Below are 12,500 nucleotides of genomic sequence, written 5' to 3' on the forward strand. Positions count from 1 at the left end.
CATTCATTTATGTTCATTCTTCTTTCTTTCCTTTTTAGGGTTATTGACTGGTTTTCAGTCTGTTTGTGAGGAGTACATATTAAGGCCTTTGATATGAGTTTGACATATTTTATGTACCTTTAGATATGCAAATATTACTGCTGACAGATATGAATCTGTGCATATTTATACCTAAAAAGGCTCAAAGACATGATTGAGTACAAAGGCACACACTCACATTATTTATTCCCATATTATGTTTAAGTCCATTGCATTGTCTGACAAGATGTTTGAATTTTTTTTTCCAATTTACTTTTACTTTTCAGAAAATGGATAAATTCCGGCATATATGGAGGGGGCAGCTGTTGGTTGGTATGAGAGATATTGGCCAAGCGACAATATGGACTACCAACAACAGCTACTTGCCCCCCATGTGAGTAATTTTTTTTGCATTAGCTTGGTAATGATAAATGCAAATAATGTTTTACAGCTTGTTTTAGTTCATGAGTAATGATTTTGTGGGATTTTAGATCAAATAATCTATAATCTAGGAAAGATTTTTGATATTTTCAATTGATTATTTAGAATTAGCAATAAATGAATTATTAGGCTAAATTTGGACTCTTGGTGCTTATTAACCCAATGTCGATGGGAAAATGTTGCATTCACTTTAGTATTGTTTTGCTAAATGTTTCAGTACATAGATGGCTCTGCCAGTGCTTAGCCACAGAGGAGTCAATTACTAGATCTTGTGACTTCACCTTTCTTTGAAATAGTGGGAAAACTCTTTTTACTAATGCTATCAATATCAACACTGTTATTTTTATTATAAGCATTATAATTACTGTATTGCTATTATTACTAACAGCAGTATTAAATTCTAGGAAATATTATCGAAAATCAAGGAAAAGGGTAAACAGGTGAGACAGGTAGTTCTCGTAATTGGCTCATTGGAGACTTGGTACTTGTGGAGCTATCTGTATATAAAAACAATTACTAGATTATACACACAGTGGGTATGGCATGGTGTCAAGTGGTTAAGCACCCTCAGTTAAAGTCCACTTGGTGTTTCTGGGTTTCAGCTCTTATCTTGCTGTGCATACCAAGGTGAAGACAATATCTCCCAGCAGGTGTTGGTGGGCAGAGCCCACCATCAACCCTCCCCTCGGGCAGTGCCCAAAGGACACACCCAGTTACAGCAATTTAGATTAATGAATAAATTTTGTGACATAAAGTTGGGGACATAGGGCATTTTCTGTATGTGTCATAAAAGTAAAATCCAGATTAAAGTTTAATCCAAATCTACAGTGCTTGCACAGAAGACACACTGCCAGATGCATAAGTCAATCCGATTATCAGTAAATCTGCTCTTTTACATAGAAGTGCGGGTATTTGTGTAATGGCTACCAGCAGTCACCCACTTTGAGTTTCATATCAAACACTTATATTGATAACGAGTTGTTTGCTGCATAGAAAAAAATGTATACACATATACGGTAGTATTATATCATGAAGATATGTATTTGTGCCACTACAAATAAGTATATATATATATATATATAAATGGCTTCAGATACCATTTGAATTTTATGGGTAATCAATTTAAAGGTATCAAACAAAAGATATTCGCAATATCTGTTTATAATGGTGAGAGTTTTCTCCGAGAGCTCTTTCCCATGAGTGGCAGAGTCTCCCATGTGCCTTCCCATTGTGCAGTTGGGCACACCCAGTCATGGTTACATAGATTGTTGAATGAATTTTGTGATTTGGAATTAGATGAGTGTGTCTGTACTGTAAAGAATGACTGATGATGTTGCAGAAGGACATTTGGGATGAGAAATGACCTGCAGACATGAACCATTAATGCCACAAGTAAAGAAAAGAGATCACAGATAGTGCTGCTTACAGCTTAAGTCCATTTGGTTCTCCCGAGATTCAGCTCTGTCTTTCTGGGCATATGAGGTGAAGATAATGTTTCCCAGGGAGGGTTGTGGCAGAGCCGCCCCATCATCCTCCCTTCAGGCAGTGTACAAAGGGCATGCTCAATTACAGCAACTTAGATTGTTGTATAAATTTTGTGATGTGGAGTTGGGGACATAAGTCTCTGGGGAGTGCATCCATACCATAAAGAATTACCCACATTTCTTGATATTTTTAAGATTGTCAAAAACAAGTAAGGTAAGCACTCTTGTCGTAAATCCTTTTTTTTCACATCACATATACAAAATTACACACAGAAGTGTATATCAAAACATCAAAATCTTGGACATTAAGATGTAAATGAATTCAAGAGAGAAAAACCTGAGGTTAATGCTCTGGTTAGCACACTGTTAAGTTAAAATGTCTATTAAATTTTTTTGTGAACAAAAAGCATTGTCAAAGGATGTAACTCACATTTTTTTTTATATCATAGACTTTTTATATGCTTAGTAAGAAATGCCAGGTGAAAAAAAATAGATAAGGAAAGTTGAAGTTCAAGGATTAAGTTGAGAAATAGGCCTTAGTATTTATGACGCATTTTCAGGGTCTGTAATGTTTTCCTGTAATAGTTTAAAAATTTTCTTGAAGTTTTTTTATATCATCATGTTTCTCATCATCTTTCTCAGCGGTTGGAACCTGAAAATGACCTATATAACTGAATATTCTGACCTCTGGAGTAAAGTGTTGGAGTCCGAGCCCACAGTCTTGAGCCAGGATTCATATACAAAGATCAAGGACAAGTATGTATCGATCTTCACCATCACTTCATCCACGCCAGAGTTTCTTCAGTTGACGAAAGAGTTGAATCAGTTCAACAAGGTATGTAATTCATAACTAGATGTGTTTGTACAATTTTTTGTGGTATTTATTTCTTAGAACTAACATTTGATGTTATGTCTTTTTGTTTCTTTGTTTGTAAAAAATCTAGAATGATTTTAGAGATTAATGAGGTTAATCATGTTAAAGTTAATCATGATTATTATTAGAAACTGGATAGAGAATTGCAAAGTAACATTTACCTTTTTCTTTACCAAGACAAAAAAATATAATTACTCTGAAAATGTGATAGTGCACCTTTTTTTCTTTTTTTTTTTTGGCCCTTTTATATATATATGGTATTCTCTGTATAAACTTCAGTAACTCAAGATGAATTTTATTCTCCTGAACTGAAGGCCCGAATCATACTGGCTGTGATACCAAAGGACACGGAAATTACGTTAATTCCCCGCTGTAAGGAGACTATGAGGCTAGGGATGTGGGAACCTCCTGAGGAATACCATCCCTTCCTCTACATGCTGATGATTTCCAAGATTTCTCCAAAGAAGGCCATGAAGCAGCATAAGAAACATTATCTGCAGGTTATGTCTCAGGTAAATAGCTAGTGAAGGAAAATGTATTTCCGTAGTTTTCCTTCTGTTTTTCATGCAACTTGATAAAATATTTGAGTGCTATATAGTAATACAACATTGTATGTAAAACACTGAATCAAATGCAAATGATAAACAAGTGTTATTTGAAGTGTTTCAGCAAAGTTTAGTCTAGATGTTTTTCAGTTGTGTATTAAAATTTCATGTCAGAAATTTTCTTTCACTTTTTATTTGAGACAAAGACTAAGAACTATTGAGCAAGTCTGTACAAGAATAACCTGACACACATATGAATGAATTTTAGCATTCCTAAGTACATTTCACTGTATCAGAGAATTAACCCACTAACGACAGGTGTCCCACATATGAGACACCCGAAAAATAAACGTTGCCGGACGTTCCGCCAGTGTGACGCTGTATTGGGGCTCGCGCTCTAACGCAGCAGCAGGCCGCGGCCGGTGGGTGGACAGAGTCCGGGGCAGCTCCACCCGCCGATTTTGTAGCTGCCCAGAATCTTTTATTTTCTACATCAAAACATACCGGCGTTAATGGGTTGAGATATTATAATAGGAAAATAAGTAAAGGTATAATAAAGTACTTGTAAGAATATGTAACAAAGATGTCTCTACATTTTGTTCTATTTTCTTTTCTTTTTCTTTTCCATTTTCTTTTTGCTTTTAATTATTTTGTGTTCTTGCTTCATTCACCTGTTCATTCATACTCTTGTTCTCCCTCCCTTTCCACACATACCACTGTCATTTTGTAAAATGATAGTAGTTTTTTGGCATAATCATTGGAGTACATTTTATCCTCACTGAACTTTATTTAATTTTCAGATGAATCTGTCTTCATCAACACCTTCTTTGATCAAGGAGAAGAAAACAGACAAGGAACAACCAAAGAAGGACAGTAGAGGACACCATGATGACAAAAACAACATAAAATCAAGGAAGACGGACCACTCAAGAGACACCAATGACCTGGTGGACACTGCTCATGAAACCGAGACAGATGAGAAGGTGGACAGAGAAAGGAGGAAGAAAGAAATGCATGACCCATATTCAAGTGGTGGCAGAGGTAAGTGGAATCATGAACACGGACCAAAAGAGAGCAGGAAACGAGATAAAGAGCGAGACAAGGACAGGACAAAAGATAAAAGAGAAGACAGACATATAAAAACTGCTCATTATGACAAACATAGGAAAGAGAGGAAGAATGAGAAGGAAAATGATGAAGATCAAAAAAGCAAACCGAGAAGAGAAGAAGAAAATGAGCAAGGAAGTAAAGCATCACAACAGAAAATAGAGAAAGGGGAAAAATATAACCAGCAAGAGAAAGATGAAAAGAGTAGGGCGAGTCCAGAAAAAAAGTCAGACAGCTCACAAAAAGTCCACCAAGAGGTCAACATCAAACAAAAAGCAAGTAAAAGTGACGTGATGGAAAAAATTAGGAAAAATGAGGAAGAGAAAGTCAAAACAGTTGAATCCTTACTTAAGTCTGCCATTAAGACTGAATTATGGCCAAAAGATCTCAATCTAATCAACATTGAAATCAAGGAAGAAGTGGACAACTCTGGGAAATCCCAAGGAAAATTTCCACAGAAGTCAGAAAAGGCTTTTGACAAGAAGAGCTTACTAGACACAAAAAAACTGAACTTGATCTTTAGTTCCAAAGACAAAAAAAGACCCGATATAATTAAGCCAAGCATGCTGAAGAGGAGTTTCAAGGGGGAATTAGACAAAGCCTTGAAGACTGTCACACCCGACCTTATTGCATCTTCAGAACTTTCTTGCAAACTTCAGATCTCTGATGCCAAGAAGACAAATAGTTCTGTTAAGAGTATTCTCAAGGGCACTCTTAAGAAATTTACATCATCTGATGATCCAAAGAAAGGGTCAAAAGAAAAAGGCGAAGCAAAATCAGAGGAAGAGAAAGGAATTTTTCAAGGAATTGAGGAATTCTGTGCACCAAGAAGTAGGCATAGTGACAAAAATGATCTTGATTATTCTGACAGCAGTATTAGGACAAAAGAGGGACTTCACAATATTCAGGAGAGAACATCTGCGGTGTCAGAGAAAAATAGTCTTGCCTCCCCTAGGCCTACAACTTCTGCTCCTCCCTACGAAAATGAAGAAAAAGATAAAGATCAAGGGAATACACAGCAAAATGAAGAGGATGGAACTGAAAATCACAGAGATAAAGAGATGGAAAAAGATAGCAAAAGCAATGTAAAGGATGCTTTAGATAACTTCAGAGAATTCATCAACACCAAATTTGCCAAAAAGCGTAAATCAGAATGCACAGAAAAGTCCCTGCAGATGTTGCAAAGCCCAAGCAAAAAGCCTCGAATCATTGACTTGTCAGAAAGCCCAAAAGGAAACCTCTTGAATACACCACAAACTTCATGCTATTCAAACATATTTAGAAATATAAAACATAAGTACAAAAAATCACTTCATTCAAGGCAATTCCCAGAAATTGCAACCACAGATCAGGTAAGAAGAGACACATCTCAAAACATAATTGGTGATGCCAGTACACCATCCAGTAATCCTGAATTAGTGGAATTATCTACCAGTTCTGAAACTGCTTATTCTAACATTTTGAGAGAAGCAGGGCAAGATGATTTTCCAGTTAAAAGTATGCAGTGTATTGAAGATGCAATTCAAGATATTACAACTGAATCAAATGACCTATTTCTTCATGGAAACAAGCCACTAGATCTATCCTATCATGGAAATGAACCATTAGATCCACCCTGTTGTGAATCTGAGTTATTGAACTTAACCATTCATGAAACTAAGTCTGTAAGAGAAACTGAAGCTGGTGTAATAGAGGGAGATGATTCATTGGCAGAAACCGTATCATGGAAAGGTGTAGCAGACCCAGAGACAACTGTTCACAAGACACCCTGCAGTGAGAAAGGGAAACAGTACATTCTTGAAATGTTCCTTCACTCGGTGCCAGATGGGACAGGTGCCAGGCACCAAATATCAGATGAATCGTTAATTGCTACACAAGAGATTTCTCAAATCCAAAATTTGGCAAGCAATGAAAGTGTAAAGAACCAAAAGGTATTTGGTGACCAGAATATTCTCCAAAATAACACTGCTTTGATTGATAAGGAATTAATACAAAAGGATTCTACGTTTGTGTATCGTAAAGATTACTTTTGTCCAGAGGCAGCAAATGTTTGGCCTTACCAAATTCAATATCCAGTGCTTTCAGATCAAATTCAAAGTCCTGCTAAGCTTGCTAATGATGATCACTTTTCATCTTGTATTAAAGACTCTATATCAAGTCAAACTGGTATCCCTAACCAAGACTTTAGTCCAGGTCACAGGCATTTAGACCACCCAGTAGATCAATCACCATCTGGTCAGCTGTATATAGATGATCAACACTTTACTCCATATCAGGATAATGACCATGTAGCAGTGGACCTTAGAATATTACTTTCAGGAAAACTACCAGTGTCTGGTGAATATTTTACCACAGATCAGATGATAGACAGTGGTAAACCTCCAGACAGCAAGGAGTATCCCATAGCAAAACAGTTCCCAAGTCCTGAACACAGCTTTTCAGATGCAGCAGCACATTCCTCCCCAAGGATGGTTTTAGTTGATGTTATTAAGGATGAGTTAAAGAATAAGGCTCCAATAATTCATCCCTTACCAGGTTTACCTCCTTTAACTCGGTTGTCTGATTTGGTCCCTCCTCTAATGAAGCGGAAACCCATGCAAGATCCTTCATTGTTGGGCCTAGGAGCAGAATCTAAATCTTGTTCATCTTCCAACTGGTTAGCAGCTGTTCCTGGTAATTCTAGGTCATCTGTGATAGGAGAAAGTCCTAGTCATAGAAGAGAAGTCAGCTGTAGTGGATTGAAATCAAGTGAGATCATTAATATCTTTAACCAGAAGGACCATTCAGAACCAGAGAGTTTCCAAGCTAGTGCATCCCAAGAAGAATGCCTTGCTTCCTGCAGTTTGGAAACAATAGAGCTGAATAATTTTAATACATCTCTGAAGAATCTCTCCACAGCTGTTGCTGACGAAAATCATGCATTGAAAATTAGGTCAGGTTTAGACAGATTGCCAGATGCACCGATGAAGGAACAGTGTCTCCTAAAAAACAGTTTTGCATCTTCAAATTTGAATAAGTCATCTGTTTCACATGATGTATATAGTCAGAGTAACAGTTCAATCTTTGAAACATGTAATTCATATGTAAATGCAAAAAGTACTTGTAGAGAACCACTGGTACTACAGCAGCTTAAAAGGAAAATTAATCTTTGGCAAGATAGTCTAAATTCAAAATCAAATATAACCTTGAATAAAGGCATTGCAGCTCTGGCAGAATTCATAAAAAAGCCAACACCCATTCCTTCTGAAGTAAGAAAAGAAACAGTTTTTCCAGAAGATGAAGTAGGGAAGTCAAGCCTTCGTATGAAGAAGGTATTGCTCAACAACCTGTTAAATCCTAGTGAAAAAAATCTGCAGCTGGATAAACCGTTTTCAAAGAAAGTTGTTGCAGTGGAATGTAAAGAAAAGTGTTGTGATAATACAAAAGCTTGCCTTCCCAAACCACTTTCACAGGATAAGTACCCTTTCCTAGATAGTGTAAAGGACTTCAGAGAAGAAATCCCAGAACAAAGAAAATTGATAGAAAACAAGAAGGTTCTTCTTAATCTTCTTAAACCGTCTGAACTCATTTGGGATGATGCTGTGACAGACATTTCAAAATCAACTTTTCAGTCCTCAAAGTACATACATTTGTTGGATGCAAGTGAAAGTGATGTGTTAAAGATAAAGGTAAGTAGTTGCTTTTTATAGTGTGAATAGTAAAAGGATTCTAAATGAAAGATTGTTTCACAATTTGTAAGAAAGAATCTGAAAGAATCTAAAACTATCCATATGAGTGTATCTCTATCTCTCTTCTCCATAATTTTTTTTTCTCTCTCTCTTTCAGTTTCTTTGTCGAGCACATCAGTTGACCTATGCCACCTTAGATGAACTTATAAGAAATGGAGGTTACATGCTTATCCAGCACAGTTTTGTAGATAAGTTGTTATCATCTCCACACCTGATAGTTTGGTGTGCTCAGCCAAATATCAAGTAAGTATGGGGAAAAAATGAGGGAAAGAGTCTATTTTTGAACAGTAAGAAGTGCATATAACTATAGATAACCCCCCAATCCCATGCCCATTGTTATCGTAGGGGGTGTATAGGAGATGGGGAGGCCCAGTGCTTGAGATTGCTTCTACCTCGGGCCTCACCCTCGGATCAACCAGTGTTGCATGGTCTTTTTTCTCCCCTTACCTTTTCCTTCTCTTTTCCAATCCCTTATTCTGTTCACTCTCTAAGGTGTAAGAGCTACAAGTTAGAGTCTGAGTTAAAGTTCTCAGATTTAAACTAGTCCTCACTCTACAAGAGGCCAGACAGGAAGCATGTTGATTTTTCATGGTTTTTCTCATGCTACCTATTCCAATGCTGTCCCTCACTTCAATATTCTCCCCTCTTCTCGAGATGTCTCGGCATTTCCCCCAAATTTTATCCCCTTTTACCATTCCACCAGTACCCCCTTTCTGTCTCGGTCAAATTTTATTGCCATGCTAAATCCAGATAATCCAATCTCTCCCATTTCACATTGCATACTCCTCCTTTTTCTCACTTTACTTGTCACACCAGGCAATCTAATCTTTCCACCCCATCTTCCCCTACCACATTTTCTTGTACACTCACCTCTTCCTCTGCTCCTTGGACTCCTTGGACTCCTTCTCTGCCTCCTAAGAAAATCTATATTTCTCAGACTTCTTCACCCAACTCTCCTCTTGATGACATCCAAAACTTCCTAGACATGACCCAAGAGAACATTGCTCTCTTATCCACCCTCCAATCTCTCTACTCCTATTTCCTCTACATTCAAAGTAACTACTGACATCCATCCTCCTGCTCCTCATGTTCCCCATGTTCCCCTACCTCTCATGCTCCTACTCTCTCCCAACACACTATATCTTCTCCTCCCTCCGCACCATCCCCCCTTCTTTCCCCATTATCCTGTCTGCTTCTTCCTAGGTGCTCACATGATTCCACTCTGTCATACCAGTGTCCCTCTCTGGATCCTTCCCTTTCTGACATTCATACTGATACTTCACTCTCTTCCCCTGTTCCCTTGTCTTATTACCCAGGTTCTCCTCCTTCTCAAACCCCTATTTCTATCCATATTACTTGTCAGTTGCTTCATAATGGATCCTTTCTTTCTCATGCAGCATTCTGCTTCCTTCCTCAGATGCTAATATACTCTCTATTCAGTCTAATAGCCCTTTGCCCTGAACCCCCTTCCCCCATTAACTAATCCCTACCTTACTCTATGTGCTCCCCTTACTACCCTTTTTGCTACCATACTATGATATGGCACTCTATGACCTTCAACATGTAACTCATTTTGTCCTAATCTTTATCTTATTTTTACCCTCTTCACCACAATACTTTACCATAGTGCTATATGACCTTAGATTTGTAGCACATTTATTTGTTTTAATGATTAACCATGACCATGTATAGTCAAAGTTATCCACTCATGTGCTACTTTATAATATTTTGGTCACATCAAATTATTCTGGCTATTTGAATTTAAAGTAACCCAAATCTAACTTCCATCATTTGTGAACCACCATTTAGTTCCAGAGTTTAATTTAAGGTTTGGCACAGACTTGTAATATCAGTGAAATTGCAGCCCTCTGCTTATGGTGTTTTTATGTTAACCTTTGTGAAAGAGTAGCTGAGATTTTGATTTGAGCCAGCAAGAATACCTGCTGAGAACGCTACCATCGCATCTTGGAGACCTTTAACCCAATGCTTCTGGAGAATTTAGGGTGCACTTGGCCTTCAGACTCAGCTGAAGTGTCGCATATGAAACACTGTTTCCAAGCCATGATTTTAATGTTGCATATGCAGAGATGCATGATATTCATTTTTGTTACTAGATCAAACCTGTAGGTGCGTGATTATGTACATTAGAGTTCATATCAATAAATTTGGTGTGTTACACTGTGTGGAAATAATGGAAAATGGTTTTATGGAGAAATAAAAGCAAAATTTTCTTCAGTATTTGCAAATCTTATTATGGAAAAGAGATTCTATGGAGTTTTATACAAGGCTGCTACTCCCATGGCTTCATGCTTCACTATTGTATTTCATATTCCAGGACAGTCACATTGGCAATGTTTCCTATGACAATATGAATTGTTTATAGAAGGAAACTTGTCATGTAAACCAAAGTAAAAGTTATTTACAGCAAGAGTATTTTTTTGTGCAGGACATGTTTCAAGAATAGGAGGCAAATGATTTATGTGCTAGATATTGCCATTATTATACAATTAGCCAGTCAGAGAATTACATGTCCTTTTCTCCCTTAGGCAGTGCCCCAGGGCATGAGATGTGTAAGCATGATGATTCCTTATAAGAAATTGAATATGTAATGCATGCATCATAGTAACATGTAAATGATCTGTCCTCCAAAACCACAAGCAAGTCAGCCATGACAGGAAGAGCATGTCGCCTTGAGTCACAAGGTAGTCAGCCTTGACTTGAACTAAATGTCATCTGGAGGCACTGGTCAATCAGTCAGTATAGGCTAATACTGAAGAGGTTACCTGTCCCTCATTGCTGGCAGCAATGAGGGACTTCCTTTGGTAGTACTGGTGGTTAGACAGTAAGTGAAGAGAGCTCAGCACTGACACGCCCATCACACAGCTATGGTAGATCTGTTGCCGCTAGAATCAGTACACATACTCTCCACCCAGTGGCAGAAAGAAATTATTTGTCTTTTTGCTGCAGGCTACTGTGGGTAAAGAGGGGAAAATGTAATAAGGATTAGGAGTTACGGTATGGATTTCCTTGGCTTTGGTGTCATATCTCAGGACCAGAGGGAATGAGAGTGAAAGAAAAAGAAGAGTGAGAGCAGGTGACTGTGTAGTATTTATCAATAAAGAAAAGGGAATTATTATAAAAGGGGATGATTATTATGTACAATGTAGAAATACATTGTCTGCTATTGTGAAACAGGAAATTAGTAGCAAATTTCTTGAACCACAATAAGCAGAAAAGGTTTTCATTGTGTTTTATATAATACCTACCTCTTTGCATGTTTATGAACTTTCTATTGCCTTTGTCCCACAGGTTTGGTGTTTATACATCTCTGTCATCACTATCAAAAAATAATGTCTGTCCAGTGATGACTTCCAAATGGTTGCTGCTCCTCCATCACACAGCTATGGTGGATCCATTGCTTGGTTTGTGTCTATTGTTTTTTCTACTGGTATTTTTTTATTATATAATATCTATATACATATTTATTTTTCTATCTATTTGTGTATAATTATTTGTTTATTTAATTTCACTGCAAAGGACTGCATTTATGAAAGCTCTGATGTTTGAATAGCTTGATTTTACACATCTCAAAATGTTTGCTGTTTGCTGGTATGTTAAATACTTACTGAACAGCAACCTCAAAGTTGAAAAAATCTACCCCTCACGTTTTAGGAAAATAGGGAAAACAAACAATATGTAACTGCAACTCGCATGTATGATGATTTGTAAACCGGTAAACATTAATTTATATGTATAATTGAAAGAAAACAAGAATACTAAAATAGTGGGAGAGTACCTCAGCCAGCAAATTACAGTATATGGTAAGAGGACGAGATCCAAGGGGATTATGGATTGCCCAGATGCACCAGACAGGTCCAGTAGAGAGTTGGGGGATAGGAGATACAAGTTCTTGGTGGTCATGAGGCTATAATAGGTGTCAGATGATACTAGATTTACTAGTTTGTAATCTCATTACATTCCATTCATAGCGAGAGAGATAGAAAAAAATGCCAAATTTTGAAAGTTAATATGCTGTCACATAGCTCACTTGGAGGGTGTCATTTAAAGATTTACCGAGTCAAGGTAACTCAGTCTTTAGGTGCGAATATAGGTAATAATTTTATGATTATAAGTTTAATTATTTACATATATGCAGATAGGTAGATAGAATATACAGGACTGTATGTGGAAGATTTGTATTTGAATATAAGCAATGTAATGGACAATGTTCAACAGTTTATATATTCCAGTGACAGTATTGGAGCAAGAACTGAAAGACTTGAACAGGAGTACTTCTGATCAC

General features: G+C 37.3%; 1 protein-coding gene across 1 annotated transcript in view; it reads left to right on the forward strand.

Annotated features, from left to right (window-relative positions):
• LOC113822711 (uncharacterized) overlaps positions 1-12,500 on the forward strand; it is a 20,593-nt gene that overhangs the window by 2,728 nt on the left and 5,365 nt on the right. The window contains exons 2-8 of the mRNA XM_027375248.2: positions 306-412; positions 2,586-2,778; positions 3,132-3,329; positions 4,163-8,137; positions 8,295-8,440; positions 11,507-11,619; positions 12,448-12,500. The exon at positions 12,448-12,500 is cut by the window's right edge and continues 47 nt beyond it. Of these exons, the coding sequence (XP_027231049.2) occupies positions 309-412; positions 2,586-2,778; positions 3,132-3,329; positions 4,163-8,137; positions 8,295-8,440; positions 11,507-11,619; positions 12,448-12,500 (4,782 nt within the window). The 5' untranslated portion in view covers positions 306-308. The remainder of the gene's footprint in view (positions 1-305; positions 413-2,585; positions 2,779-3,131; positions 3,330-4,162; positions 8,138-8,294; positions 8,441-11,506; positions 11,620-12,447) is intronic.

The sequence above is a fragment of the Penaeus vannamei genome, chromosome 22, assembly GCF_042767895.1.
Source record: "Penaeus vannamei isolate JL-2024 chromosome 22, ASM4276789v1, whole genome shotgun sequence".
NCBI lineage: Eukaryota > Metazoa > Arthropoda > Malacostraca > Decapoda > Penaeidae > Penaeus > Penaeus vannamei.